The 27,394-nt window shown below is 43.3% G+C and overlaps 1 protein-coding gene across 1 annotated transcript in view; it reads right to left on the bottom strand.

Moving 5' to 3' along the window:
* The window catches only part of LOC115105365 (myomesin-3-like), a 71,470-nt gene that overhangs the window by 16,794 nt on the left and 27,282 nt on the right, over positions 1-27,394 (bottom strand). The window contains 15 exon segments of the mRNA XM_029627325.2: positions 3,443-3,510; positions 3,513-3,629; positions 5,248-5,369; positions 5,677-5,851; positions 6,161-6,344; positions 9,056-9,183; positions 10,332-10,385; positions 11,526-11,725; positions 16,421-16,562; positions 18,952-19,113; positions 20,098-20,238; positions 24,260-24,304; positions 25,098-25,186; positions 26,311-26,403; positions 26,976-27,133. Coding sequence (XP_029483185.2) covers positions 3,443-3,510; positions 3,513-3,629; positions 5,248-5,369; positions 5,677-5,851; positions 6,161-6,344; positions 9,056-9,183; positions 10,332-10,385; positions 11,526-11,725; positions 16,421-16,562; positions 18,952-19,113; positions 20,098-20,238; positions 24,260-24,304; positions 25,098-25,186; positions 26,311-26,403; positions 26,976-27,133 — 1,878 coding nt within the window.

Below are 27,394 nucleotides of genomic sequence, written 5' to 3'. Positions count from 1 at the left end.
ACCCCCATACCTTGTCACAACACAACTGATTGGCTCAAACACATTAAGAAGGAAAGAAATTCCACAAATTAACTTTTAAGTAGGCACACCTGTTAATTGAAATGCATTCCAGGTGACTACCTCATGAAGCTGGTTGAGAGAATGCCAAGTTTGTGCAAAGCTGTCATCAAGGCAATGGGTGGCTATTTGAAGAATCTCAAATATAACATGTATTTTATTTGTTTAACACTGTTTTAGTTACTACATGATTCCATGTGTTATTTCATAGTTTTGATGTCCTCACTATTATTCTACAGTGTAGAAAATAGTGAAAAAAAAAACTTGAATCAGTAGGTGTTCTAAAACTTTTGACCGGTAGTGTACACTTACTTGTAAGGTTGAGAACAACCTAATCCTAACTGAGCCACATACTGTAAAGCAAAGATTAAATTATGCCAGTGTCGTTTGCATGGCTTTAGGAAGGGGATTCAGATCATTGATCCCAACCACTTTATTCACAGCCACTTAGCCTTTAAAGTCCTTATCACCTATGAAGTTATTCTGCTTTAGGGGGACTGAGCCATGGGACAATGGCTATCAATAGACAAACCTGAGGGGCTTATTTAAGTGTGATAGGAATCACACCATCGAAAGACTATGTCTCTTTTTTTTATAGATTGGTCACTAGGCTAGCCCTAATTAGGTACAACAAAAGTCTCTTCATCAAATCAATACCTAGACAGTGCTGCTTGGAGCTCTGCAGTGAAGTATAGCAGGGGTAGGGGATAAGGGGCGTTCGTCCCAAAGGGTCTGTCGATTCAACTTATCGCCACCAGATGGCATCAGTTCACCTGATTCTGAATCAGTGGAAGTAAAGGCACTGCGGTCGAAATGGAGGTGGAATTCCAAACTAAGCGAGATAACTAAAAATCCTAAGGATTCACATCTCAGACATACTTCTAACGAGGCTGGATAGATGGCATGTCTGCCTGACTGCTAAACCAGTGGTGGTGGAAGGAAAGGATTCAGGGGGTAAAGTCATTTACATTGGCTTACACAAGCAGGAAGACCAAAGTGTCCCGAGCATGACGCCTCCGTTGGATCAATATTCTAATTTATCTCATTTACATGAAGGCAGCAAGTGAGCAGCTTGTAAAAATAAGAGCAAAAAGCGAACTCAGAGATGGGGAGGAACTATTACTGGAAGAGACTGGGCAGTGGTAGGGGCTGGAGTCACCCAACAGAGGGCACTGCATGTGGCCACTGTTTTCATTAATGCCTGCAAGCAGATCAATGGCTTTATATGTTAAATACCTTGGACATTAGGGCACACCGCAGCAATATGTTTTGCAATAGAAAACAAAAACAAGCGTTTCTTATTGGACATTGCATCCCTGTTTCGGTCTGCCTCCTGAACAAGACCCTGGTTAGTGGAAAAGCACGGTTTGCTCCAAACTTCTAAACTATTTTGCAGTATGGCAGACTTTGAATTGCTTTGTTCTGTTGAGTCTAAAAACAACATTATAAACTGGGTGGTTTGAACCCTGAATATTGATTGGCTGACAGCCGTGGAATATCAGACCGTATACCACGGGTATGACAAAACATTTGTTTTTCCTGCTCTAATTACGTTGGTAACCAGTTTATATTAGCAATAAGGCACCTCGGAGGTTTGTGGTATATGGCCAATATACCATGGCTAAGGGCTTTGACCAGGCACTCTACTTTGCGTTGTTCCTAAGAACAGCCCTTAGCCGTGGTATATTGGCAATATACCACATCCCCCCCTGGCCTTTTTGCTTAAATATAACTCTTTTGCACTCCATAAAATTACAGGACACCTGTAATTTCCATTGCAAAAAGAGACAGGTGACAATTTCCATTAGTCTCCATTGGCACCACTACTCGTTGCCTAGTAACACAGCTAAGGTAGTAGAGGGAATGTGTTTTTTCTTCCAGTATACCTCCACCGGAGCCTTATGTTCAGCTCTCTGACCACCACTAATTCTGTTTTCTACGTAGATACAAAGACATTTGTTCTAATGGGGTGTATTTCAGAGGGGACAAAAATGCAAGTTGTGCCCCTGTTGGTTATTACATTTTAGTTATACCACGACATTGTTGAATAATTAGCTAGGAAGGCATTCTAGACTTGTCACACCCTGACCTTAGATATCCTTTTTATTCTCTATGTTTGGTTAGGTCAGGGTGTGACTCGGGTGGGAAAGTCTATGTTTTCTATGTCTTTGTTTTTGGCCGTGTGTGGTTCCCAATCAGAGGCAGCTGTCTATCGTTGTCTCTGATTGGGGATCACATATAAGGTGTCATTTTCCTTTTGGATTTTGTGGGATCTTGTTTTCTGTTTAGTGTTTCTGCCTGACAGAACTGTGTGTTTTTTGTTTGAGTGGTTTTGAACTAAAAGAATCATGAACACTTTCCACACTGCGCTTTGGTCCACTCTTCCTACCACCGACGAGAGCCGTTACAAGAGTGGGCATTACATGTAGATATACAGGACAGTTGGAAAAGATATAGGACACCTCTGAAGTAGTTCCAACAATAGGCACCTTTTTCCCATTCTAAACCACTGCACCATGCAGGCCATACTTGCTACAAAGTTACAGAGAGCCAAAACAACAACCATGCAAACCGAAATAGGATACAGTGTAAACGCAGGTCCAGCGAGGGCAAACTTAGCTCTCTAGATAGCATTGATTTGCTTTTGCATGGAATTTCTTTTGCAGCATCTGATGACCTAACGTGGTGAGCGATGGACATGAATTTCTCCTGTTCTTCAAGATGCCGTTGAAGCTTTGATTTCAAATCCTCCCACATGTTTGTAGTTTGACCAGCTGCTTTCAGCAACTGGTATTGTTGAATTTGTTTGTCACATTGGCAGATTTGCTAGCAACAAACTATTTAGCCACAGTAGCTTCTAGCCTAGTGTTTGATATGCAATGCGATCTCCTCTACTGTAAAGAACAGTGTCTCCTTAAGGACAAAGCTGCTCTTCAATGCCAGGCAAAATCGCAAAGAATGGACAACTGGGTCATGTCTTTGGCAACCTAGCCTTAGTGGAGTTGCCAACAAGCAGATGTTCTGAAAACCGGATGTGGGAACTCTGCTCAGAAGTTTGTTCCGCCTGCTATGTTGGCTACCTAACCGATAGAACGAATGACCAGGTTTGGTGGGAGGATGAAAATAACGATTTTACTTATCAAAATTCAAATATCAATGAAAACATGTCATTTCCTCCAGTAAATATTTGCTTCTGTATTGTTTTCTCTGGCAACTGCGGTATAAGAGGAATAAAAGTCGTCAGTTATTTACAAGATAATACACAGAGCATCAGCGTTTATCCCTTACTTAACGTTACTCTGGTAGAGGGCCTTTGTCATGTCAAATGTGACCCAACATTCTAACAGCACTGACATCTGGGTACTGGCACCAGATCCTTCCTCACCTTGTGCTGCCTCTCCTTGGCAGGCTTGGTGTTGACCTTTCTCCAGGCGTCCAGCTCTTTGTCCTTTGGTCCAGGTAGTAGCCTCGTACAGGGTCTCCTCCATTGTTAGCAGGGGCTCTCCAGGTGAGAATCATCTCCGAGCCAGTGCAGAGCAGCAGGGCGATGGCAGAGGAAGGGGATGGGGCGACTGGGAAGGGGAGATGTATTTGAAAAGAACGTTTGGGCATGCTATACTTTTCCTCAGCCTGCCCAGAGACCAACAAAAAAGTATTGCATTTAGATAGTTTAGATAGATAGTGTTTTGAATAAATAGCTAATCAGCTTCTATTCTTCTGTATTCCATTCGATTATATTCTATTCTGGCCACTTCCATGTATCAGGTCAGTTAATGTAAGGCCACAGAGGGTTCCAGACACAAAGTCCTGGATTTCAGCCGTAACATCAACTGATCCGAGTCCAGATTTGGAATCTGGCATCACTGTGAGTGGCAGCTAAAATGAGCAGTCATTACAATGTAGCATCCTGCAGAGTGCATGTTATTATTATCAGACATGCTATTATAGAGTGAGACAGCAGTGAGAGGGGTCAGCAGTTATTGATCAGGTTCCTGCCTCATCACAAGTCTATGTATTTCACTGTGTTTGTGGACACACCAAAATAAATCAGGAGCCTACCCATTAGATTTAATACCTGTCATCATGTAATGGGTTCATGAGGCTGTTATGAACTAATGGTGAATTGAGATCAGGAATAGATTGATGAAGTACACCACATGTTTTACAACAGTCATAAATTCCTGGGAGAAACTCTCTTTGCTGCCATGGAGTATTGAGGGTGTGTGAAGTGGTTTAAACTACAACTCCAAGACAAGGCCAGAAAACATGGAAACCGTCGCTTCATGTTGAAATGGTTGGCAACTCTACCAAAGGACAAGACCAGAGAACATGGTGATCATTCCCACGTTGAAATGGCTAAGAAATCTACAAACTAAAGAACAATTTCAAGCTGCAGCTGTTTAAATATTTTAGTCTGGTAAATGCATCCGATCTGAGAACATTTCCAAATGGTACTCTGAAGTAGTCCATTATAACAACCTACAACAGCCATTGATCTCTGGTGGACAAACCAGAGGCTTTCTGTCAACTGACTATCCAGCAGATGGACCAGCGATCGCAGAGGGGGACAGCAAAGGCATACACTCATTTTGAATGAGTGGTTGTTCATGTTCAAAGTATTAGCAATTTCTATGAGTGTAGTTATCAACTGTATAACAGTGAATCCTCTCAGAGCTTCCCACTCTTGAACTGTTACCACCCCTTTCCTTTGTCTACCAAGCTGCCATATCGGCTTAGCCCACTAGGGACTTTTCTATCATGTCAGTAACCAATTTATGACCTATTGTGTGTGTGTGTTTATGTAATTCTGTGATTAAGTTAGTAAATAAATAATTAAGCCAATTTGTATATCGCTGATTCATGATCTATGCTAGAGTTTGTGCAGATATCCAAGGGTTTGCAACATTCAGAATATGACTGATGAGGTAATAATACATTAATTGAAGACTGTAATCGATAAGATATGATATATTCGTGAAATTGACATTCTAAAAACAAAATTTGTCCGTTGTGCCCTGACTTCCTAGTTAATTACTATTCCGTGATTCGTTGAAAACAGACGGGGGGAAAAGGGAGCTACTATCTGAACTAGTTCTATTTGTTTCATTATTTCAGTTTGCCCTAATGAATATATCCCAGTAGCATGTACAACATTGTGGGTCAGTCCGCAGTTTTTTGTCTGGTACTCACTGAGTGCTGCTTTCACCAGGATAGGGGGAGACTCGTTGGAGTAGATACTGTTCTCAGCTCGCCCCACAGACTTCACTCTGAACACATACTCCTTCTTCGACTTCAGACCATGGACTGTAAAACTGAGAGGAAAAAACAATACATTTAGGCCTAGGTGTTGCAATGTCAAATTTGACTATTCGTATAGCCCTAATGCCTAAGCATTTCTTTCTACATTGGGATGGTTCTATGGACTAAAAAGCCATTTAACTGGAAATGGTCATGGAGCAGGACTAGGCTTAATCTGTGTCCTGGAAACTGTACAATCATGTTCTGTTGTATAATTAGTGGCAATAAGAACTACAACATGTATCCAATGCACAATATAAACAGCTTTCAAAAAAGAGGAGCTCAGTTCATTTAAATGGCACCGTGAGTTCAGTACTGTACTTGGTGTGGGTGGTTGGCTTGTTGTTGACCGTCCTCCACTCTTGCTTCCCAGCCTCGCTGTAGTACAGGTAGTATCCCAGAATGCCCTCTTTCTCCTTGGGCTCCTGCCACTGAAGCAGGACAGCAGAATCTGTGTCTCGGATGGCCAAGACGGAGGTGGCTGGAGCAGGAGCAGCTAACAGGATAACACAGTGAGCTCAGCTGATTGGCACACTCTTAGGAAAATAAAAACATTCTATCTAAAGCCATCCCTGTAGGAGTACCCTTTATGGTTCAAGGTAGAACTGTTTAAAAAAAAGAATCTTCCATAGAGAAGGTACTGAAGGAAGAACCAACCTGGATGAAAATGGCTAACTAAAGAACCACTGTCCCTGCAGAATAACCCTAGAACTGTTTTTTTTTTATTTAGAAGAGAAAACACAAATCCATATCAATGGAACTAGTGTAACATTAAAGAAATAATATGTTTATCCCTCTCCCTCACCTTGGGGTTGTCCCAGTGAGATTGGCGGGCTCGGCTCTGACGGTTCGCTCACGCCAAACTTGTTGACGGAGCGCACCCGGAAGTAGTAGGACTTCCCCTTCTGTAGGTTAAACATGGGGAACCTGGGAGAGCCCACCGTGATGTCCATGCTGGCCAGCTGCCAGCTGTTTTTACCTGCAATGGACTGATGGACAGAAGGAAGTACGAACAGAGAGCGAGACAGGCAGGCAGAAAGAGACAGAGGTGGATAGAAAGAGAAGTAGGCAGAAAGACAGACATACACACAGTGATTAATCTAAATGTTTCTCACCATTATTTCTCATTTCTGCTCCATTAACTTGACTCCCATATCTTTAAGTCCTTTTTAAAATGTACATTTGAATAAAAACCCAGTCTTTAAAAGGAGATCAGCGATGATATATACGGCAAGCCCAAGGGCGAGCCGAGGATATTTGAATATTCCTGGGCAGAACAGAAGCGGGAGTTCTTGGCAATTGCAGATGCTTTTGATGGATTGGACAGTTTTATTACAGAGTTACTTATAAAAGTCCAATAAAGCAATTTCCTGTGGCAGTTTGCCGCTTTTCTTCTCATTATTGCAATTGCAAGCTGTTGGGCATCTAGTATGCAGAGTCCTGGTTGATATTGAAGAACTGGGGCACTTTGGGGGAGATGTAAAATGAATGATCCCCCCCCCCAGGACTTTGATAAACCAGAACTTTGATAAACTTTAGTCATTGTAAGACATTCATCAAAATAGGAACACTTGTGTCCTTTATAGTTTGGTGGCCATGTACGAACACACCCACAACCTGTACTATAAAACCTCCTTGACGTTAAAACTAAACCAGAACAAAACTGTGGCTAATTCACAACCGTGAACCTAGAAAACCAAGATTTATGCTTTTAATCACCCCCAAAGCCCAGAGAGAGCTTTGACCCAGCTAACAATTATGGGGAGAGAGAACATTTTTGTAATGTTACAGGTAATGTCCAGTTGTCCAGTTTTGAGTTAGTTAGGGGAACATTCTATCTATGTTAGCTAAAACCTTGTGAGAAACGTTTTAGCATGTTTTGGTGTTCAGGTTAGGAGAACATTCCCTTAATGTCAAACAGAATTGATCAGATTATACAACATTACTGTTCTAGACGTGTTTTATGGGACATTGCAAGAACATTAACGTGTCCAGTTTGAGGGTTAGGAGAGTATTCCATCAACGTTTCGATATCTTTAGGGCATGTGCTTATTGGGCCAGAGGCCCTGGCCAGACTAAACCCCAATCCCCCTCCCTTAGGCGCTTGTGTAGATCTGAAACAACCGGTTTGGTGAATACACTTTGAAGTAAATCTCAGCTCTGTTAAAAGTACACTCAAGAAAACATTTTATTGATTATAGTGATTCAGGGCTATCATTAAAACAGGCCATTAATATGTGAATAGGTTAATATGCCCCACCAATATTAGACAGCTATACAGAAAGCCTTTTAAATCGCTGAAATAAGTCAATAAATTCAAGGATGAGAGAATAATCAGATTAACTGACACTTGACACGGACATGGTGGCGCATCGGGAAGATCGAAGTACTGTGAACTAAGGTTGTGAGTTCAAATCCCAGGTTAGGACACGTTGAATAATAATTACTGTATAAATGAACATGCACGATATAATCATGTGTGTTAAATGTGTCTGTTGAAAACACTATATGTTAAAAGCACCGGTGTGAGTGAGTATCCCTAACATTGCCAACAAGAGCTATGAATGGGTCAGTGGTTCACCAATCGGGGCCTTGATTGGCTCGGCATCAATAAGTGATGTGTAATACATTTTTTGGGGAGGGCACATGAATGTTCCTGCAACGTTCTCATTTAACTTGTCTAGAACGTCTTATGTTCTGTGTATTCTTGGTGGGACTTTGATGGAATATTGTCCTCACCACAGAAAACTGGACACCTAAATATCTTGCAACGTTCCAATGAAATGTGTCTAGAACATACACAAAACATTAGGAACACCTTCCGTCAGGGCATGGACTGTACAAGGTGTCGAAAGCGTTCCACAGGGATGCTGGCCCATGTTGACTCCAATGCTTCCCACAGTTGTGTCAAGTTGGCTGGATGTCCTTTGGGTGGTGGACCATTCTTGATACACACAGGAAATTGTTGAGCGTGGAAAAACCCAGCAACGCTGCAGTTCTTGACACACTCAAACCAGTGCACCCGGCACCTACTACCATACCTCGTTCAAAGACACTAAAATATTTTGTCTTGCCCATTCAGCCTCTGAATGTCACACATACACAATCGTCTCAAGGCTTAAAACTCTGTCTTTAATCTGTCTCCTCCCCTTCCTCTACACGGATTGAGGTGGATGTAACAGGTGACATCAATAACCATAGCTTTCTCATGGATTCACCTGGTCAGTCAGTCAGGGAAAGAGCAGGTGTTCCTAATGTTTTGTACACATAATATCTTAAGTTCTGAGAACATGGTAACCGCGTTCTGGGTAAGTTCTATTTGACATTAAGGGAATGGTCTCTTGGAATCATTCCTTGCACATCACAGGAACTTTTGTTGTTAGTTCATGAGAACGCAAATTAGCTAGCGACAAGAGAGCAGCTTCAAGGTCTCTCGGTTTTTAACGAGTGCACTGATGCCCACCTAAACTGACACCGGCAACCGTATAAGTGTTTTTCTGCCGCCCCTTTAATCTTTAATTATCATAGTGGTCAGAGCTCTTCATTCATTTGGCTCCGAGTCTACAACAGTGAAACAGGTCAATGGGCAGCGGCGGGCTGACGCTACACGCACTAAGATGGCCGGGTTGAGGGTAGCTGGTCTGTGTGTGTGTGTTTCTCTGTATTGTGTGTATGAGTAGGAGCACAGGCCTTAACTCACCCGCTCCACATAGAAGGTAAGTTGCTCCTTGCCTCTGGGCTCCGGCTCAGTCCAGCTAAGCACGGCGTAGTTGTCACTCATCTCACAGGCATGGACACCTGTGGGAGGGAATGGGACTTTCATCTGACCTGAGGTCAGAGGGAAGAAACGGGAGGATGGGTGTAGTAGACAGTAAAGACAACCGGGTCATGGTCAGAAGGAGAAAACATTTTGAGACGGGGAGACGGGGACTATTTTCCATTGCAAATAGTTTTGCTACGGTGTACCCTGCTAAACAAGACCCAGAGCATTGTATCACATGACCAAGCAAGGGTCAGATATAAAATGTTTTTTTTTAATGAGAAACGCACAGATTGTCATGACACACACACACAGTTATTGATTCATTGAAACCTAAAGTTGTACCAGGGTGCCTCGAAAAAGAGAGTATGGCAGTCTATGAGGCTGAGATAGTGCTTTATTTTTCATAATAGTACACCATTCCCTGGTGTTTCCATGGTGTTTGCCTCCTCCTCCATCTTTGAGCTACATCAGGGTCATGTTATGATCCCTGTTCAGAGAGAAGCACGCTGACTACCCTGGGCTATAATAGGCATTTACTAGGACACCATGGAGAATAGTCCACCTAATGGAACAAAGTACATTGCTTTCACAAAGCTATTACATGATGGATGATATGAAGAAACATGACGTTGTTATATTGAATATCATAGGCAAAATTGCCACTGGGGTTTTGTAGTAAAAAAAGAGAGTGAAAGATAAGTGTTTCCAATGACAACAGTGTGCACTGTGTGATTTTGACCATTGGTTGATGATGTCATTGGAAACGCAAATCTTTTTTTTACTACAAAACATAGAAACACGCCATTTTCATATATGTTGATGTCGGGGTGGTGCTGGAGATGAATATTTACAATTTTAAACTGCAAAGTTTTCTTTCTGCCCCATGATTTAGTGTTGAAGTTAACTGTTTCCACACCCCACCAAAAAAAATGTTTTTACCAAAACAAAAAAATCACTTTCCACTTCCACTTATACTGTGTTTCCAAAATACCCCTCCCCTCAAAAAGTAATGTTAAACTGTATAGAATTGCAGAACATGTATCTTCAAATGTCAAAAGAATAGAAAGGGAAAAGCAGAAATATACAGTGGCACTGTATCGTAAGTATTCGGTCTAGGGTAAGTAGCTGGGGGATACCATTGAAAGGCTGTAGTGCCATAGCTACGAACACTGTTAGCAATAGTACTACAACGATGATGTATGTGGTTTCTCACTTTCCAGCTGGTCTTTGGTGATGGTGATCTCTCTACCTCTGTCCACCTTGATAACTGATTGAGAAGAAAAAGAGAGAGAGAGAGAGAAAGAAGGAAATGAAATGCATGATAGCAAAATGAGTAGATAACATGGAAGAAACCGTCCATACAATGCCAGCATGCCAGGGCTCGGCAGAGAGAGAGGTAGAGAGAGAGAGAGCTGGGGGAAACAGTCAGAGGCGAGCCAACCTCCTGGCCGTACTTCATCTGTGCCTAATGATCCGCAGCATCTGACCAGCACACCCATCTGTCCTCCCTCTCTCTCTCTCTCTCTCATAGCCCCCACCACACACACACAATGTATTCTATTTAGCCTATGTTATGTCTCTCTCTCTCTCTCTCTCTCTCTCTTTCTCATAGCCCCCACCACACACACAATGTATTCTATTTAGCCTATGTTATGTCTCTCTCTCTCTCTCTCTCTCTCTCTCTCTCTCTCTCTCTCTCTCTCTCTCTCTCTCATAGCCCCCACCACACACACAATGTATTCTATTTAGCCTATGTTATGTCTCTCTCTCTCTCTCTCTCTCTCTCTCTCTCTCTCTCATAGCCCCCACCACACACACAATGTATTATATTTAGCCTATGTTATGTCTCTCTCTCTCTCATAGCCACCACCACACACACAATGTATTCTATTTAGCCTATGTTATCTCTCTCTATCTCTCTCTCTCTCTCATAGCCCCCACCACACACACACACACACAATGTATTCTATTTAGCCTATGTTATGTCTCTCTCTCTCTCTCTCTCATAGCCCCCACCACACACACAATGTATTCTATTTAGCCTATGTTATGTCTCTCTCTCTCTCTCTCTCTCTCTCTCTCTCTCTCTCTCTCTCTCTCTCTCTCTCTCTCTCTCTCATAGCCCCACCACACACACAATGTATTCTATTTAGCCTATGTTATGTCTCTCTCTCTCTCTCTCATAGCCCCCACCACACACACAATGTATTCTATTTAGCCTATGTTATCTCTCTCTCTCTCTCTCTCTCTCTCTCTCTCTCTCTCTCTCTCTCTCACTCATAGCCCCCACCACACACACACACACACAACACAATGTATTCTATTTAGCCTATGTTATGTCTCTCTCTATCTAATGACCCCTACCCAGAATGTGTTCGGTGTGTGTAAATCTGAGTGTGCAGATTACCCATAGTTCTGGTGTGTTCTAAAGGGTCGGTGGTGATGACAGGCTCGGTGGCCTTAGAGGGGCGTCCTACACCTGCCTGGTTGACGGCACACACCCTGAACTGGTAGATGGTGCTGTCACTCAGACCTCTCACAGGGTAGTGACATGCCTTCTGAATGGTGTCATTACAACGCACCCACTGCCCACTACCAATGTCACACCTAGGATTAGGGAGAGAGAGAGAGCGAGGGAGAGCGAGAGAGAAAGAGACCATATGAGAAGGGAACGGAAAAGATCAAAGATTTTTAAAAATTGATTTCACTTTATGACTTTCAAAATAGTTCTTAGCTCAACATTCCACAATTTTGTTATTTCTCCATGAATATAATTTTGTCACTATAAAATACATTTGTAAACATTTTCGATTGCATAAAAGAGAAACACATTTCAGCCAACAAAGGACAATCATTTTTCCACCCAAGTACATAACCTCAAAATAACAAGTCTCACAACTAATTTATAAGAAAATGTGAAGAAAAGCAGCCGTTGAATGCTGATAAATCAATACTGAACAAGAAGCCACCTGGGAAAGCAAATAGCTTGAGGGAACATTAAGCCGTGTATGTGTTGCTAGGTGACTGGAAGGCTAGGTCTCTCTGATATTAGGTCTTTCTCTGATGCATATAATATATATATCATATAATACATCAGAGTGAGACCTAACATTAGTATTTTAATGTGCCCTCTGCATGCTAACTAGAGAAAGATGTGTAAGTATGATGAAAGTACACACACGCGCGCATCGATCAGCTTCAGTGATTAGTGAGCACCTGTTACCTATGGGAGGGCTTTGATTGAGTTAACGTTGTGTTCCATGTTGAATTATTATCACGCGTATCATCCTCTTCTTTGGGCTTTGCCAAATGGATATGACATCAAAGTTGGCAGGGGTTTTATCTCCCCGATCCAATTTGCTCACACTCATCTGAGTAAGTTGTGGCCCAACAGTTTAGTTTGGTTTGCTGTGTGTTGTTGATTTGGAGTCAACAAAGATAGCTTATGTCTAAGATCACTCTTATCGTTTAGACTGAACGTACAGGTAAGCAGGCCAGGTTCAAATCAAATCAAATGTTATTAGTCACATGCGCCGAATACAACAGGTGTAGACTTTACAGTGAAATGCTTACTTACGAGCCCCTAACCAACAATGCAGTTTTAAAAAATACGGACAAGAATAAGAGATAAAAGTAACAAGTAATTAAAGAGCAGCAGTAAAACAACAATAGCCAGACTATATACAGGGGGTACAGAGTCAGGGGGTACAGGGGGCACAGAGTCAGGGGGGTACAGGGGGCACAGAGTCAGGGGGGTACAGAGTCAATGTGTGGGGGCACCGGTTAGTTGAGGTAGTATGTACACGTAGGTAGAGTTATTGAGGTGACTATGCATAGATGACAACAACAAAGTGTAGCAGCGGTGTAAAGAGGGGGAGGGGGGGGCAATGCAAATAGTCTGGGTAGCCATTTGATTAGATGTTCAGGAGTCTTATGGCTTGGGGGTAGAAGCTGTTTAGAAGCCTTTGATGGCACTATGGTGTTGAAGGCTGAGCTGTTGTCAATGAATAACATTCTCACATAGGTGTTCCTTTTGTCCAGGTGGGAAAGGGTCGTGTGGAGTGCAATAGAGATTGCATCATTTGTGGATCTGTTGGGGCGGTATGCAAATTGGAGTGAGTCTAGGGTTTCTGGGATGATGGTGTTGATGTGAGCCATGACCAGCCTTTCAAAGCACTTCATGGCTACAGACGTGAGTGCTACGGGTCGGTAGTCATTTAGGCAGGTTACCTTAGTGTTCTTGGGCACAGGCACTATGGTGGTCTGCTTAAAACAGGTTAGTATTACAGACTCAGACAGGGAGAGGTTGAAAATGTCAGTGAAGACACTGGCCAGTTAGTCAGCGCATGCTCGCAGTACACGTCCTGGTAATCTGTCTGTGAATTGTGAATGTTGACCTGTTTAAAGGTCTTACTCACATCGGCTGTGGACAGAGTGATCACAGTCCTCCGGAACAGCTGGTGCCTCTAAGCGAGCATAGAAGAAGTTTAGCTCGTCTGGTAGGCTCATGTCACTGGGCAGCTCTCGGCTGTGCTTCCCTTTGTAGTCTGTAATGGTTTGCAAGCGCTGCCACATCCAGCGCTGCCACATCCAACGAGTGTCAGAGCCGGTGCAGTATGATTTGATCTTAGTCCGATATTGACGCTTTGCCTATTTGATGGTTCGTCAGAGGGCATTGCAGGATTTCTTATAAGCTTATGGGTTAGAGTCCCGCTCCTTGAAAGCGGCAGCTCTACCCTTTAGCTCAGTGCGGATGCTGCCTGTAATCCATGGCTTCTGGTTGGGGTATGTACGTACGGCGAGGGAGAGCTTTGTATGCGTCTTAGTGTGTGGAGTATACGTTGAGTATACGTTGTCCAGAGTTTTTTGTTCTTCCCCTGGTTGCACATGTAACATGCTGATAGAAATTTGATAAAACGGATTTAAGTTTCCCTGCATTAAAGTCCCCGGCTACTAGGAGCGCCGCCTCTGGGTGAGTGTTTTCTTGTTTGCTTATGGCGGAATACAGCTCATTCAATGCTGCCTTAGTGCCAACCTCTGACTGAGGTGGTATGTTAACAGCTATGAAAAATACAGATGAAAACACTCTAGGTAGATAGTGTGGTCTACAGCTTATCATGAGACACTCTACCTCAGCTGAGCAATAGCTCAAGACTTCCTTAGATATTGTACACCGGCCATTATTTACAAAAATACATAGTCCGCCGCGCTTTGCTTTACCAGACGCAGCTGTTCTATCCTGTCAGTATAGCGTGTAACCAGCCAGCTGTATGTTGACAGTGTCATCGTTCAGCCACTACTCCACGAAGCATAAAATGTTACCATTTTTAATGTCCTGTTGGTAGTTTAATCGTAGCTCGTCGATTTTATTCTCCAACGATTGCACGTTTGCTAGCAGAATACAGCCGTGTATATTGACACGGCCCACTACCAAAACGTGTGGGCTCTCCTTCACTATGGCCAACGTGAGTAAAACATTAAAACGTGTTAACCCTCGCAAGGCTGCTGGCCCAGACGGCATCCGTAGCCGTGTCCCCAGAGCATGCGTAGACCAGCTGGCTGGTGTGTTCACGGACATATTCAATCAATCTCCATCCCAGTCTGCTGTGCCCACATGCTTCAAGAGGGCCACCATTGTTCCTGCCCCCAAGAAAGCTAAGGTAACTGAGCTAAATGACTCTCACCCCGTAGCACTCACTTCTGTCATCATGAAGTGCTTTGAGAGGCTAGTCAAGGATCATATCACCACCACCCTACCCTAGACCCACTCCAATTTGCCTACCGCCCCAATAGGTCCACAGACGACGCAATCGCAATCACACTGCCCTAATCCATCTGGACAAGAGGAATACCGATGTAAGAATGCTGTTCATTGACTACAGCTCAGCATTTAACACCATAGTACCCTCCAAACGCGTCATTAAGTGCGAGACCCTGGGTCTCGACCCTGCCCTGTGCAACTGGGTCCTGGACTTTCTGACGGGCAGCCCCCAGATGGTGAGGGTAGGAAGCAACATCTCCACCCCGCTGATCCTCAACAATGGGGCCCCACAAGGGTGCGTTCTCAGCCCTCTCCTGTACTCCCTTGTTCACCCATGACTGCGTGGCCATGCACGCCTCCAACTCAATCATCAAGTTTGCAGACGACACTACAGTAATAGGCTTGATTAGCAACAACGACAAGACGGCCTACAGGGAGGAGGTGAGGGCCCTCAGAGTGTAGTGTCTGGAAAATAACATCAAACTCAATGTCAACAAAACAAAGGAGATGATCGTGGACTTCATGAAACAGCAGAGTGAGCACCCCCTTATCCACATCGACGGGACAGTAGTGGAGAAGGTGGAAAGTTTGAAGTACCTCGGCGTACACATCACGGACAATCTGAAATGGTCCACCCACACAGACAGTGTGGTGAAGAAGGCGCAACAGTGCCTCTTCAACCTCAGGAGACTGAAGAAATTTGGCTTGTCACCGAAAACACGCAAACTTTTACAGATGCACAATTGAGAACATCCTGTTGGGCTGTATCACCGCCTGGTACGGCAACTGCTCCGCCCACAACCATAAGGCTCTCCAGAGTTGAGTGCGGTCTGCACAACGCATCACTGGGGGCAAACTACCTGCCCTCCATGACACCTACATCATCCGATGTCACAGGATGGCCACTGCCTATCTCCTACAGGAGAGCCACTGCCTATTCACTCCTCTATCATCCATAAGGCGAGGTCAGTACAGGTGCATCAAAGCTGGGACCGAGAGACTGAAAACAGCTTCTATATCAAGGCCATCAGACAGTCATCACCAACATTGAGTGGCTGCTGCCAACATACTGACTCAAATCTCTAGCCACTTTAATAATTAATAATTGGATGTAATAAATGTATCACTAGACACTTTAAACAATGCCACTTTTATATATTGATTGCATACCCTACATTACTCATCTCATATGTATATACTGTGCTCTATACCATCTACTGCATCTTGCCTATGCCGCACGGCCATCACTCATCCATATGACTATTTGATCTTACATCTTGGCTAAGTAGTGTGAAAAGGTTATACGAGTCCTCAACCTATGTCCTTGTTACGGTATTCATACGAAGCCCTAAAGGCCTCTTCACATTTAAATAACAATGGCTAACTGAACGTTAACACCTTCTCACAGAGTAATTGTTTTGATTATGCAGTGGCGCTTCACAAGTCCTCACTGTCAGCCCTAGCTATGGAAACACAATTTCCCTAGGATAACATAACGGTGCATACACTAGTGAAACACTGGTGTTACAGTCGAAAAGTACCTCTCCACAAAGTAACCCTCCACTTGGTAGGCTCCATCAGCACTGGGAGGCTCCCAGGTGAGGAAGACATAGTCCTTTTGTACGTCAGAAACCTTCAGGTCCAGAGGAGAGCCTGGACCACCGGACACTACTGCAGACGCATCTGAGTAGGGGAGGGAATGGGGAAGGCGTGAGAAGAGGGGAGGGAGGGGGAGAGAGACAGCAACACAATTAGACCAAACCATCATGAGAAAACAAAAAGATAATTACTTGACACATTGGAAAAATATTTTAAAAAACAGAGCAAACCAGAATGCTATCTGGCCCTAAACAGAATACCTGACTACTGTGACTGACACAAAATTAAGGAAATCTTTGACTATGTACAGACTCAGTGAGCATAGCCTTGCTATTGAGAAAGCCTGCCGAAGGCAGACCTGGCTCTCAAGAGAAGACAGGCTATGTGCATACTACCCACAAAATGAGGTGGAAACTGAGCTGCCAAATGTATGACCATATTAGAGACACATTTCCCTCAGATTACACAGACCCACAAATAATTCACAAAAAACAACTCCAATTTTGATAAATTCCCGTATCTATTGGGTGAAATACCACAGTGTACAATCACAGCAGCAATATTTGTGACCTGTTGCCACAAGAAAAGGTCAACCAGTGATTATTATGATTATTTATTTTCTCTTTTGTACTTTAACAATTTGAACATCATTACAAAACTGCATATATACATAATACGACATTTGAAATGTCTTTATTATTTTGGAACTTGTGTGTAATATTTAGTTTTGTTTATTTCACTTTAGTTTATTATTTATTTCACTTGGTTTGGCAATGTAAGCATATGTTTCCCATGCAAATAAAGCCCCTTAAATTGAAATTGAATTAAAAGGCTGGAGAGGGAGAGGACACGGAGAGAAGGAGAGAGAGACAGGGACATGGGAGAGAAACACAGAGGGAAATAGAGATAGAAAAAAAGGAGAGGGAGAGGATTAAAAGCCATCAAGGTAATGTAATCCACAGCAGTTCAATTAAACCCTCCCCCGATGTCTGTCTGGGGCCGCCATGTGAAAGCAAGGTGCGTTGTCTGGAGGTAAGATTAACAGGTCATCAAATCTGCATTAGTTATAAAGACAGCACAAAGGAGAGCACTAAACAGAGACTGAGAAAAATAGAGAGAGAGAGATAGTGACAGAGAGATAGGAGAGAGAGAGAAGGAACGAGGGAATTATGTTAAGAGGATTAAAGAGATAAGATGTGACATGTATTAGACCCGTTTTCTATTCTCTGAGGCTTGAGAGACTGTTGCTTTGGCACCAACAAAAGAGTAGGGAAATGTCAGGCAAAATGTCTTCCCAACCTTCTTACAGTTTATGCTGCAAGTGTGAGACATTGAAGTTGGAATCCGTCCGTTTGCGATATTACAACAACAAAAGACATCATTGCACAGAACAGCGGAGTAGGTACTGTGATTTTATTTGAACACGCCGCTGGATGTGCATCTCTTCCGTTTGTTAAACAAAACAATAACAAATGTGCCTTGGGCGACCAGTGGCGCTATTTCACTGTTCCTAGATCTCAGCTTTAAGGCCGATGAGTCGTGACCAATTGCCTAGGTATCAGTATGACTGTTCATAAATGTACTTGCGGTCAAATGTCAGACATCTCACTATTTTGACGTATTCTATTGAGACCATGTTGAACTAGTAGACACCCTCAGTCTGTCATTTTACTTTGTTGTACTCGGTGGTGAAGAGGTCCCTCTGTGTGTCTCTCTCCCTCTCTCCCTCTGCCCTCCCTCCCTCCATATCTCCCTCTGATAAGCTAAAAGACTTAACCAAACATGGCCCTTGTCTCTTCTCTCTTACCACCCATTTGTAATGCAAATTCAGAAAGAAAGAATCCACTTCCACTTCCACTCCCTAATGACTAACTCCAGCAGGAGTTAAGGACCAAGATTTTTAAATAAGACAGAAAATACAATGCAGTGCAATGGTTGTTAATGATATTGAGGTCTTACTCTGGCTGGGAGTTTGCAGTGGTGGGGATGAGGGAGAGAGGAGGGACAAGGGGGTGGGGAGGTGTGGGTGACTGGAGTCATGAGACATTCAGTGGACGTGACTGTGAAGTGACTGTGAATCTGGTGGGTTTCAAGTAAGGTTTGTTTCGAAACACACTACTGCTAAACCCAACCACAGACACCTATGGGACCCAGACGTATCTCAAGGCCTCCAGGCAACTTTGGGAAGAAGCTACTTGTAATTGTAGTGTTGGCTAGTTGCTTGAAGATCATAACATGTCAGCTGGCAGCTGCCTTGCTCTTGGCATTGTGTTTTCTTATTATTGCCTTAATGTTGGTATAGTGCCCCTGCTGGCACCGAAATCCCACCACTGCCACCAAAGTTATGGTGGCCACATTTTCACCAGAAAAACTAGAAACACTCCAAACTCAAGAGTTGCTATTGTGAATGTTATAGGGAATATGCAACCTCACGCCAGACCCACAGATACACACGAAACATCCCAGAACCTACCTTTGACAAAAATGTAGGCTTTATGCTCTTTGACCCCCTCCCAGGTACGCAGACGCACCATGTACATGCCCTCCTGCTCCTTGTGCACGCCCTTCAGGGTGAGGGAAGTGGAGCGAAGGGCGGTCTGAAGCTCCACCCTGCTGGACTGGCGCAGTTGGACTCCTGTGGGAGGGAGGTGGCATTCCTGTGTGCGGGTCCTACTTCATTTATACCAGTTTTCTTGGGCCCAGCACCCTCTAGCAAGTGACGTGCATCAGAATAATACAAAGAAGCTGAGGCAACAAAAAACAGCCCACTGGGCACACATTGGTTCAATCAATGTCATTTCCACGTCATGTCTGTTGAATGAACGTGGAATAGATGTTGAATTGACGTCTGTGCCCAGTGGGAAGGCTCTTGGAGATTCACCTGAATTAACACTGAGTGTACAAAGCATTAGGAACACTTGCTCTATCCATGACATAGACTGAGGTAAATCAAGGGGAAAGCTATGATCCCTAATTGGTGTCACTTGTTAAATACACTTCAATCAGTGTAGATGAAAGGCAGGAGACGGGTTAAAGAAATATTTTTAACCCTTGAGACAATTGAAACGTGGATTGTGTATGTTTGCCATTCAGATAGTCAATGGGCAAGACAGAAGATTTAAGTGCCTTTGAACGGGGTATGGTAGTAGTTGCCAGGCACACCGATTTGAGTGTGTCAAGAACTGCAACGCTGCTGGGTTTTTCACGCTCAACATTTTCCCATGTGTAGCAAGAATGGTCCACCACCCAAAGGACATCCAGCCAACTTGACACAAATGTGGGAAACATTGGAGTCAACATGGGCCAGCGTCCCTGTGGAACGCTTTCGGCACCTTGTAGAGTTTATGCCACAACGAATTAAGGCTGTTCTGAAGGTGAAAGGGGAACTACATTTAAGAAAGGTGTTCCTAATGTTTTGTGCACTCAGTGTATAAAGTATGGCATGTATACAGTTCAGACGATACAACCAACAATGCCAATGCCAGTTGATATTGGGGAAGGATTCATACTAGCCTGGTCCCAGATCTGTTTGTACTGTCTTGCCAACTCCTGTAGTCATTGTCGATAAGAGTTGACAAGACCGCACAAACGTAACAGACTAATATCCACTTCCACTCACCATCTCTGAACCAGGCCACGTCCTGTTGGAAGGGCAGCAGGGCCGAGGAGAAGGCACACTGCAGGGTCAGATTCTCCCCCTCTTTCGCCCAGGTCGGAGGGAAGCTGAACTCAAACAGAGCCTCCCGCTCCAGCATTGCAACTACAGAGGAAGGAGGAGGAAGATGGGTGGGGGGAGGAGGAGGAAGAGTAAGACGAAAAGAAAGAGGGAAAGGGAGGTGGAGGTGGGAACGTTGGGGCGACGAAGAGGAGGAGAAGGCAAAAAGAAGAAGAGAAATAAGCAAGAACAAACATATAGATGGGAAATAATCCACCGAGATGAGAACTCATTTTCCCACCATCTCCAGCCTCATGATGACGTTATGTCAGATGAAGTTGAGATTTGCCATCAGCGTACTATGGAGGACACTAGTGTGATCCCATTATTCTCAGCAAGCAATGAGTAACAAGCTTTGCTCTCCCTCAGATTCTCGCACTTGTGGCAGCAGAGTGAAAATGCACAAAGCAAAGAGGAACCTTAATTAACTGGACAAAGGCCCAGAAAAGCCAACTGGCCTGTATTAGTAATGGAAGGGGGGATATTTTTCATCTTCAGGAATGCATGCACGCACGCACGCACACGCACACAAGCACAAAAGGACACACACACACACTTACTCCCTCTCTCGCACACATGCACCCTTGTTCCTGAAAAGGCCTCCCTCACAAGGGGGTAAACATAGGATTAAGATTATTGAGAGAAACATTTGACCATTTCTGAAAAGGTCCATTATATTCCTGAGACATTATACAGTGCCTTGGGAAAGTATTTAGACCCCTTGACTTTTTCCACATTTTGTGATGTTACAGCCTTATTCTAAAATATATTAAATGCATTGTTTTCCTCATCAAATCTACACACAATACCCCATAATGAAAACAGGTTTACATTTTTTTTTTAAATACGTATTTGCACAAGTATTCAGACCCTTTGCTATTAGACACAGGTGCATCCTGTTTCCATTGATCATCCTTGAAATGTTCCTACAACAAGACTGGAATCGACCTGTGGCAAATTCAATTGATTGGACATGATTTGGAAAGGCACACACCTGTTCATATAAGGTCCCACAGTTGGCAGTGCATGTCAGAGCAAAAACCAAGCCACAAGGTCGAAAGAATTGTCCGTAGAGCACCAAGACAGAATTGTGTCAAGGCACAGATCTGGGGAAGTCTACCAAACAATTTATGCAGCATTGACGGTCCCCAAGAACACAGTGGCCTCCATCATTCTTAAATGGAAGAAGTTTGGAAACACCAAGACCCTTCCTAGAGCTGTCCGCCCAGCCAAACTGAGCAATTGGGGGAGAAGGGCCTTGGTCAGGGAGGTGACCAAGAATGCGATGGTCATTCTGACAGAGCTCTGGAGTTCCTCTGTGGAAATGGGAGAACCTTCCAGAAGGACAACCATCTCTGCAGCACTCCACTAATCAGGCCTTTATGGTAGAGTGGCCAGACAGAAGCCACTCCTTAGTAAAAGGCACATGACAGCCCGCTTGGAGTTTACCAAAAGGCACCTAAAGACTCTCAGACCATGAGAAACAAGATTCTCTGGTCTGATGAAACCAAGATTGAACTCTTTGGCCTGAATGCCAAGCTTCATATCTGGAAGAACCTGGCACCCTCCCTATGGTGAAGCATGGTTGTGCCAGCATTATGCTGTGGGCATGTTTTTCAGTGGTAGGGACTGGGAAACTAGTCAGGATCGAGACGAAGATGAATGGAACAAGTACAGAGAGATCCTTGATGAAAACCTACTCCAGAACGCTCAGGACCTCAGACTGGGTTGAAAGTTCACCTTCCAACAGGTCAACAACACTAAGCACACAGCCAAGACAACGCAGGAGTGGCTTCGGGACAAGTCTCTGAATGTCATTGAGTGTCCCAGCCAGAGCCCGGTCTTGAACCCGATTGAACATCTCTGAAAAGACCTGAAAGTAGCTGTGGAGCGACGCTCCCCATCCAACCTGACAGAGGTTCAGAGGATCTGAAGAGAAGAATGTGTGCCAAGCCTGTACCGTCATACCCAAGAAGACTCAAGGCTGTAATCGCTGCCAAAGGTGCTTCAACAAAGTACTGATTTAAAGGGTCTGAATACTTATGTAAATGTAATATTTCAATTTTTTTATGTTTTTGCTTTGTTATTGTGGGGTATTGTGTGTATATTTATGAGAATATTTTTTATTTATTTGTAATCAATTTTAAATAACAAATCAAAATGTGGAAAAAGTTGAGGGGTCTGAATACTTTCCAAACGCACTACATGAAAAATGTATTTTCAAAACGCTATATCCACAATTGTTTCACATTTGTGTTTCTTCGTCCTAAATGATTGCTTATGGGTACCTTCATATGTGTGTAAAATATTACTCTTCTCAGATTTTAGATGAGTATGAATGTTTTTATTTTTATGCAAAACGCTATATATCCATTTTGTAGCTTTGAATGGAATGTTTGTATCCTGTATAGTTTACTGTGATATGTAGTTGTCTCACCTAGCTATCTTAAGATAAATGCACTTACTCTAAGTCACTCTGGATAAGCGCATATGCTAAATGACTCAAATGTAAAATGTAAATGTTTTATATACAGATCTCATATTACTGTATTGATTAATGTTTTTAAAAACATGTTTTGAATATTGTATGTGTACAGTAATTTATAAACAATTGAGTTTTTTGTTACATTTGACTGTGTAAAACCTATCAGTACTAATTACATATCTTGAGAGTGAGACGGATGTATAGCATTTAGCAAAAAAACATGATTATTTGTCTCTTTGAAACAAAACAATCAAGTGATACATGTCTGTCATTGAGCAACCCCATGCCATGATTAAATAGTGAAAAACACACCAATCTCTTTCACAATGTATTTAAACAACAAAAGCTCATTTACAAACATGAAACTTTTCCTTTTCGGACCTCCCCTTTTCCGTCGACAGATACAACTGAAAACTACCAGGCCTTGTCAGATCCCCTTTCCACCAACAGATCTGAAAGGTTGCCGACATGTTTCCATAATGATCGTTGTCTAAATAAAAGACCAGGACAATCACTCGGATGCACATCAATTTAATAACTCCCCATCTCTCCCCATCAATCTCTCTGTTTCAGTCATTCTCTGCATGTCTCCGTCATGATTATGATAAATGTGCTGGGGTTGCCCTTTGTTCTAGGGAGTAATCCACATCGGCTAATAGTATCCGTCTCCCTGCTCCACATGACAAAATGAGGTCTCAGCACCACACTAATGTCATTCTGCTATTCAAATCCCATTTTCTCCTCAGCCAGTGTGTATGGATGGCATTACATGCTGATAAAGCTTCATTTGGAATGATTGCTATTTCGTTTCAAACATGCAGAGGACACCACCGTCTGAGTCCATTGATTGTGACTTGCACACCACTTTAAACAGTGTGTGATACAGCGAGTTTGTTATTGTCAATAACAGTTTGATCCAGTTGTGTGTGATGCTGACACAATCTAGGAAGAGCGAGTCATTTGCTAAGGCAACAGAGCAGTGCTAAACAATCTATATAAATAAGCTGTTGGTTATTAGTCAGTATCTAATCACTACTCTGCATGGTCTCCCTGTGGGTGCAACCAGCCTCTCTACTTGCTCAAAATCTGGAGAATGGCTTAGGAGCATTATACATATAGGCCAAGCTGCCAGCAAAAGTGAACAAATTGCACACTTTCTCTCTGTGCTGAAATATACATGACTCTGACTGGTGCTGAAATGGCAGCGATTTGTTCACCTACCCCTCCCAATCAACCTCTTTATATACAGGCGCACACATGCGCACACACGCGCACACACACACACACACACATACACACACACACACACACACACGACACACACACACACACGACTCACACACGACACACACACACGACACACACACAACACACACTCCGATGAACCATAAGCATCCCCTTGCCATTCAATCCATCCTTGTATCCAGTCAGCCAAACCATTTCAGAGCACATGCAGCAGAGCCCCAGAGTTGTCAGTGTCTTCAAAGGCTCAGTCATAGCGGAAGAGAAGAGAGTGAACTTCAAAAGGCGGCAGAGAAATTAAAAAGGACATTTTTTCATTAGGTGCTGCATGAAACTTACTTGGGTTCCAGGATTGCTTGATTGCGGCCTCAGCTCCTTGATATGCTGAATCGTGGAGTGGGGGGACAAGGAGGAGAGAGGGGGGTGGGGAGAGTGCAGAGAGATAGAGGGAAAGGAGGGAGAAAGAGAGACAAATCAATCCTGGTAAAGCCACTTTTATACACGTCACAACTAATATTCCCTTGAGCCTATTTCAAACAATCGAAAGGAGAACGTGAGCACGTGAAATATGGATGATAGGTGAATAGGAGCGCTTGCCCCTCTATTATAGGGGCAGTGAAGTGTGTTGTTTTACAGTGTCAGCCATAGCAGTACAGCGACCCTGGAGCAAATTAGGGTTAAGTGCCTTGCTCAAGGGCACATCGGCAGATTTCTGACCTTGTCTGGTAGGGTATTCAAACCAGTGACCTTCCAGTTACTGGCCCAATGCTCTAAGCGCTAAGCTACACGTGTTTTTTCACTCGTAATGGCATGCATGTAATGTATTGCACTAATCAGTTTAGATTGAAGGTGTAGGCTATTGATATGGTATAGAATGCCAGTCATCTAGGTGCAAACCATCACAGCAGATGGAACTGGATCAAGATGAATTGGAAATAATTGGTACGGATGAATGGTGATTTATATCCCATAGAAGTATGAATGAGCATCCCCTTAGGTTGTCTCACTTGAGTAAAACAAGTATGGACTAGTATGGAGCAGGAAAGGGGGAAATGTGACATGGTTACCAATTTAACATGATCTATCTGAATTTGAGGCAGAGGAGCAATCTGCATGTACGGTGTCCATATTAGGAATACCATGTCCATGACAGTTGTCAGAATCAGCAGCTACTTACAGTTGACCACCAGAGTGGCAATGGTAGTAGCTTCACCCAGAGAACTCCTGGCAACCACCTTGTACTCCCCAGCATCCTCAACAGAGCACCTGGGGATGGGGAAGGGTGATGACTCATGTGTTTGTGCCACCATCTTGGCTCCAGGCTGAGCCCAAAGCTAAATCACAAGACATGCCAACATTCTCATGTACAGTGTCTTCAGAAAGCATTGTTACAACCTGAATTTAAAATGGATTAAACGTAGATGTTTTGTCACTAGCCAACACACAATACCCCATAATGTCAAAGTGGAATTATGTTTTTAGAAATGTGTACAAATGGATTAAAAATGAAAAGCTTAAACGTCTTGAGTCAATAAATACTCAACCCCTTTGTTATGGCAAACCTAAGTAAGTTCAGGAGTAAAAAATGTGCTTAACAAGTCACATATAAGTTGCATGGACTTACTCTGTGTGCAACAATAGTGTTTAACATTCTTTTTGAATGACTACTTCATCTCTGTACACCACCCATACAATTATCTGTACCTCAGGTCCCTCAGTTGAGCAATGCATTTCAAACACAGATTCAACCACAAAGTCCAGAGAGGTTTTCCAGTGCCTTGCAATGAAGGGCACCTATTGTTAGATTGGTAAAACAAAAACAGACATTGAATAACCCTTTGAGCATGTTGAAGTTATTAATTAGACTTTGAATGGTGTATCAATACACCCAGTAACTGCAAAGATACAGGTGTCCTTCCAAACTCAGTTGCTGGAGAGGAAGGAAACCGCTCAGGAATTTCACCATGAGGCCAATGGTGACTTTAAAGCAGTTACAGAGTTTAATGGCTGTGATAGGAGAAAACTGAGGATGGATCAACAACATTGTAGTTACTCCACAACACTAACCTAATTTACAGAGTGAAAATAAGGAAGCCTGTACATAATAAACAATATTCCACAACATGCATCCTGTTTGCAGCAAGGCACTAAAATACAAGGTATTGTGTGTAGATGGGTGAGAGAAAAACACATTTAATCCATGTTAAATTCAGGCTGTAGCACAACAAAATGTGGAATAAGTCAAGGGGTGTGAATACTTTCTGAAGACGGTTCACTCTCATATTCACTCAGAAGGAAGGAGGAGGAAATGGAAGAGGGGAGTGGAAGTAACTACAACGTCTTGAACAGCAGGGTGCTAAAGGCACACATTTGAAAATCCTTTCGGTTACCTTCTGATTTCCAGCGTGTTGAGGCCAAACTTCTGCTTCAGACTGTGGTTCCAAGCCTGGCCAAAGGCACTCAGGGGTACCCCGTCCTTATACCTGGGAAGGAGAGAGTTAATAACAGTTCAAATGTATAGGTATAAGCTAACAAAAATCCCAATTAAATGTAAACATGACCACTGTTAGGCTTTCAATGTTCATGCCCGGTGCTAATCATGCTAATCTATGCTACGCAACAGTTAACACGACTCCTTTAGCATATAGATGGCTTTTGATCTCACATTTCTTCTTGAGCTCCGTCTCAGTCGAGTCAAGACTCTCGGAGCTCATTGGGATGCATGCGTCCCGTCTGGGATTGTTCAACTCATAAGCCGCTGGTCATCTGGTCCACAGCTCTGACTGTGCTCAGGCATGAATACTGAACACATATTCTTTTCATCCACTAGTCTTTTAGTGCATCTGCTTATCAAGGGTGACGGTTACACACATTGCCAAGGCTAATATCGAAGCAAATGAGGTAATTTCACCCACAAATATCAGAGCAATATTCCAATTCAGGAATCAAAGGTTGACATGGCAAAACCTGTGTAGCTACATAATAAGCATACTGTAACCTATCCGTCTTCAGAGATTTTCAATGGAGGTCATTAGCCTTAAGTGTGAGTGCTTACCAGGTGGCCCTAGGGGGTGGGCATCCCTGGATGGTGCAGGAGATTTTGACCCCCATGCCTTCCCACACCATGTGGGCTCTCAGTGGGATAGGGAAGTCTGGGGCCTTTTGACTCAGGTCCTCCAGATACTTCAAATGGATGGAAGCCTTCTGCTCAGCCTGGAACACGGATAGACACAGCTGGTATTCAAATACACCTACAGCTGGTATTCAAATGCACCCCCCCCCCCCCCATTTGTTTTGTACACTGCTGCTACTCGCTGTTTATTATCTATGCATAGCCACTCCCCCCTAATTACCTCAACTAACCTGTACCCCCGCACACTGACTCGGAACCGGGAACCCTCTGTACATAGCCTCGTTATTGTTATTTTATTATGTTACTTTTTATTCCATTTTTTTTCTTACTTTAGTTTATTT

The sequence above is a fragment of the Oncorhynchus nerka genome, linkage group LG3, assembly GCF_034236695.1.
Source record: "Oncorhynchus nerka isolate Pitt River linkage group LG3, Oner_Uvic_2.0, whole genome shotgun sequence".
In the NCBI taxonomy this organism is placed as follows: Eukaryota; Metazoa; Chordata; class Actinopteri; order Salmoniformes; family Salmonidae; genus Oncorhynchus; species Oncorhynchus nerka.
This window is presented reverse-complemented; position numbering and strand designations above follow the sequence as displayed.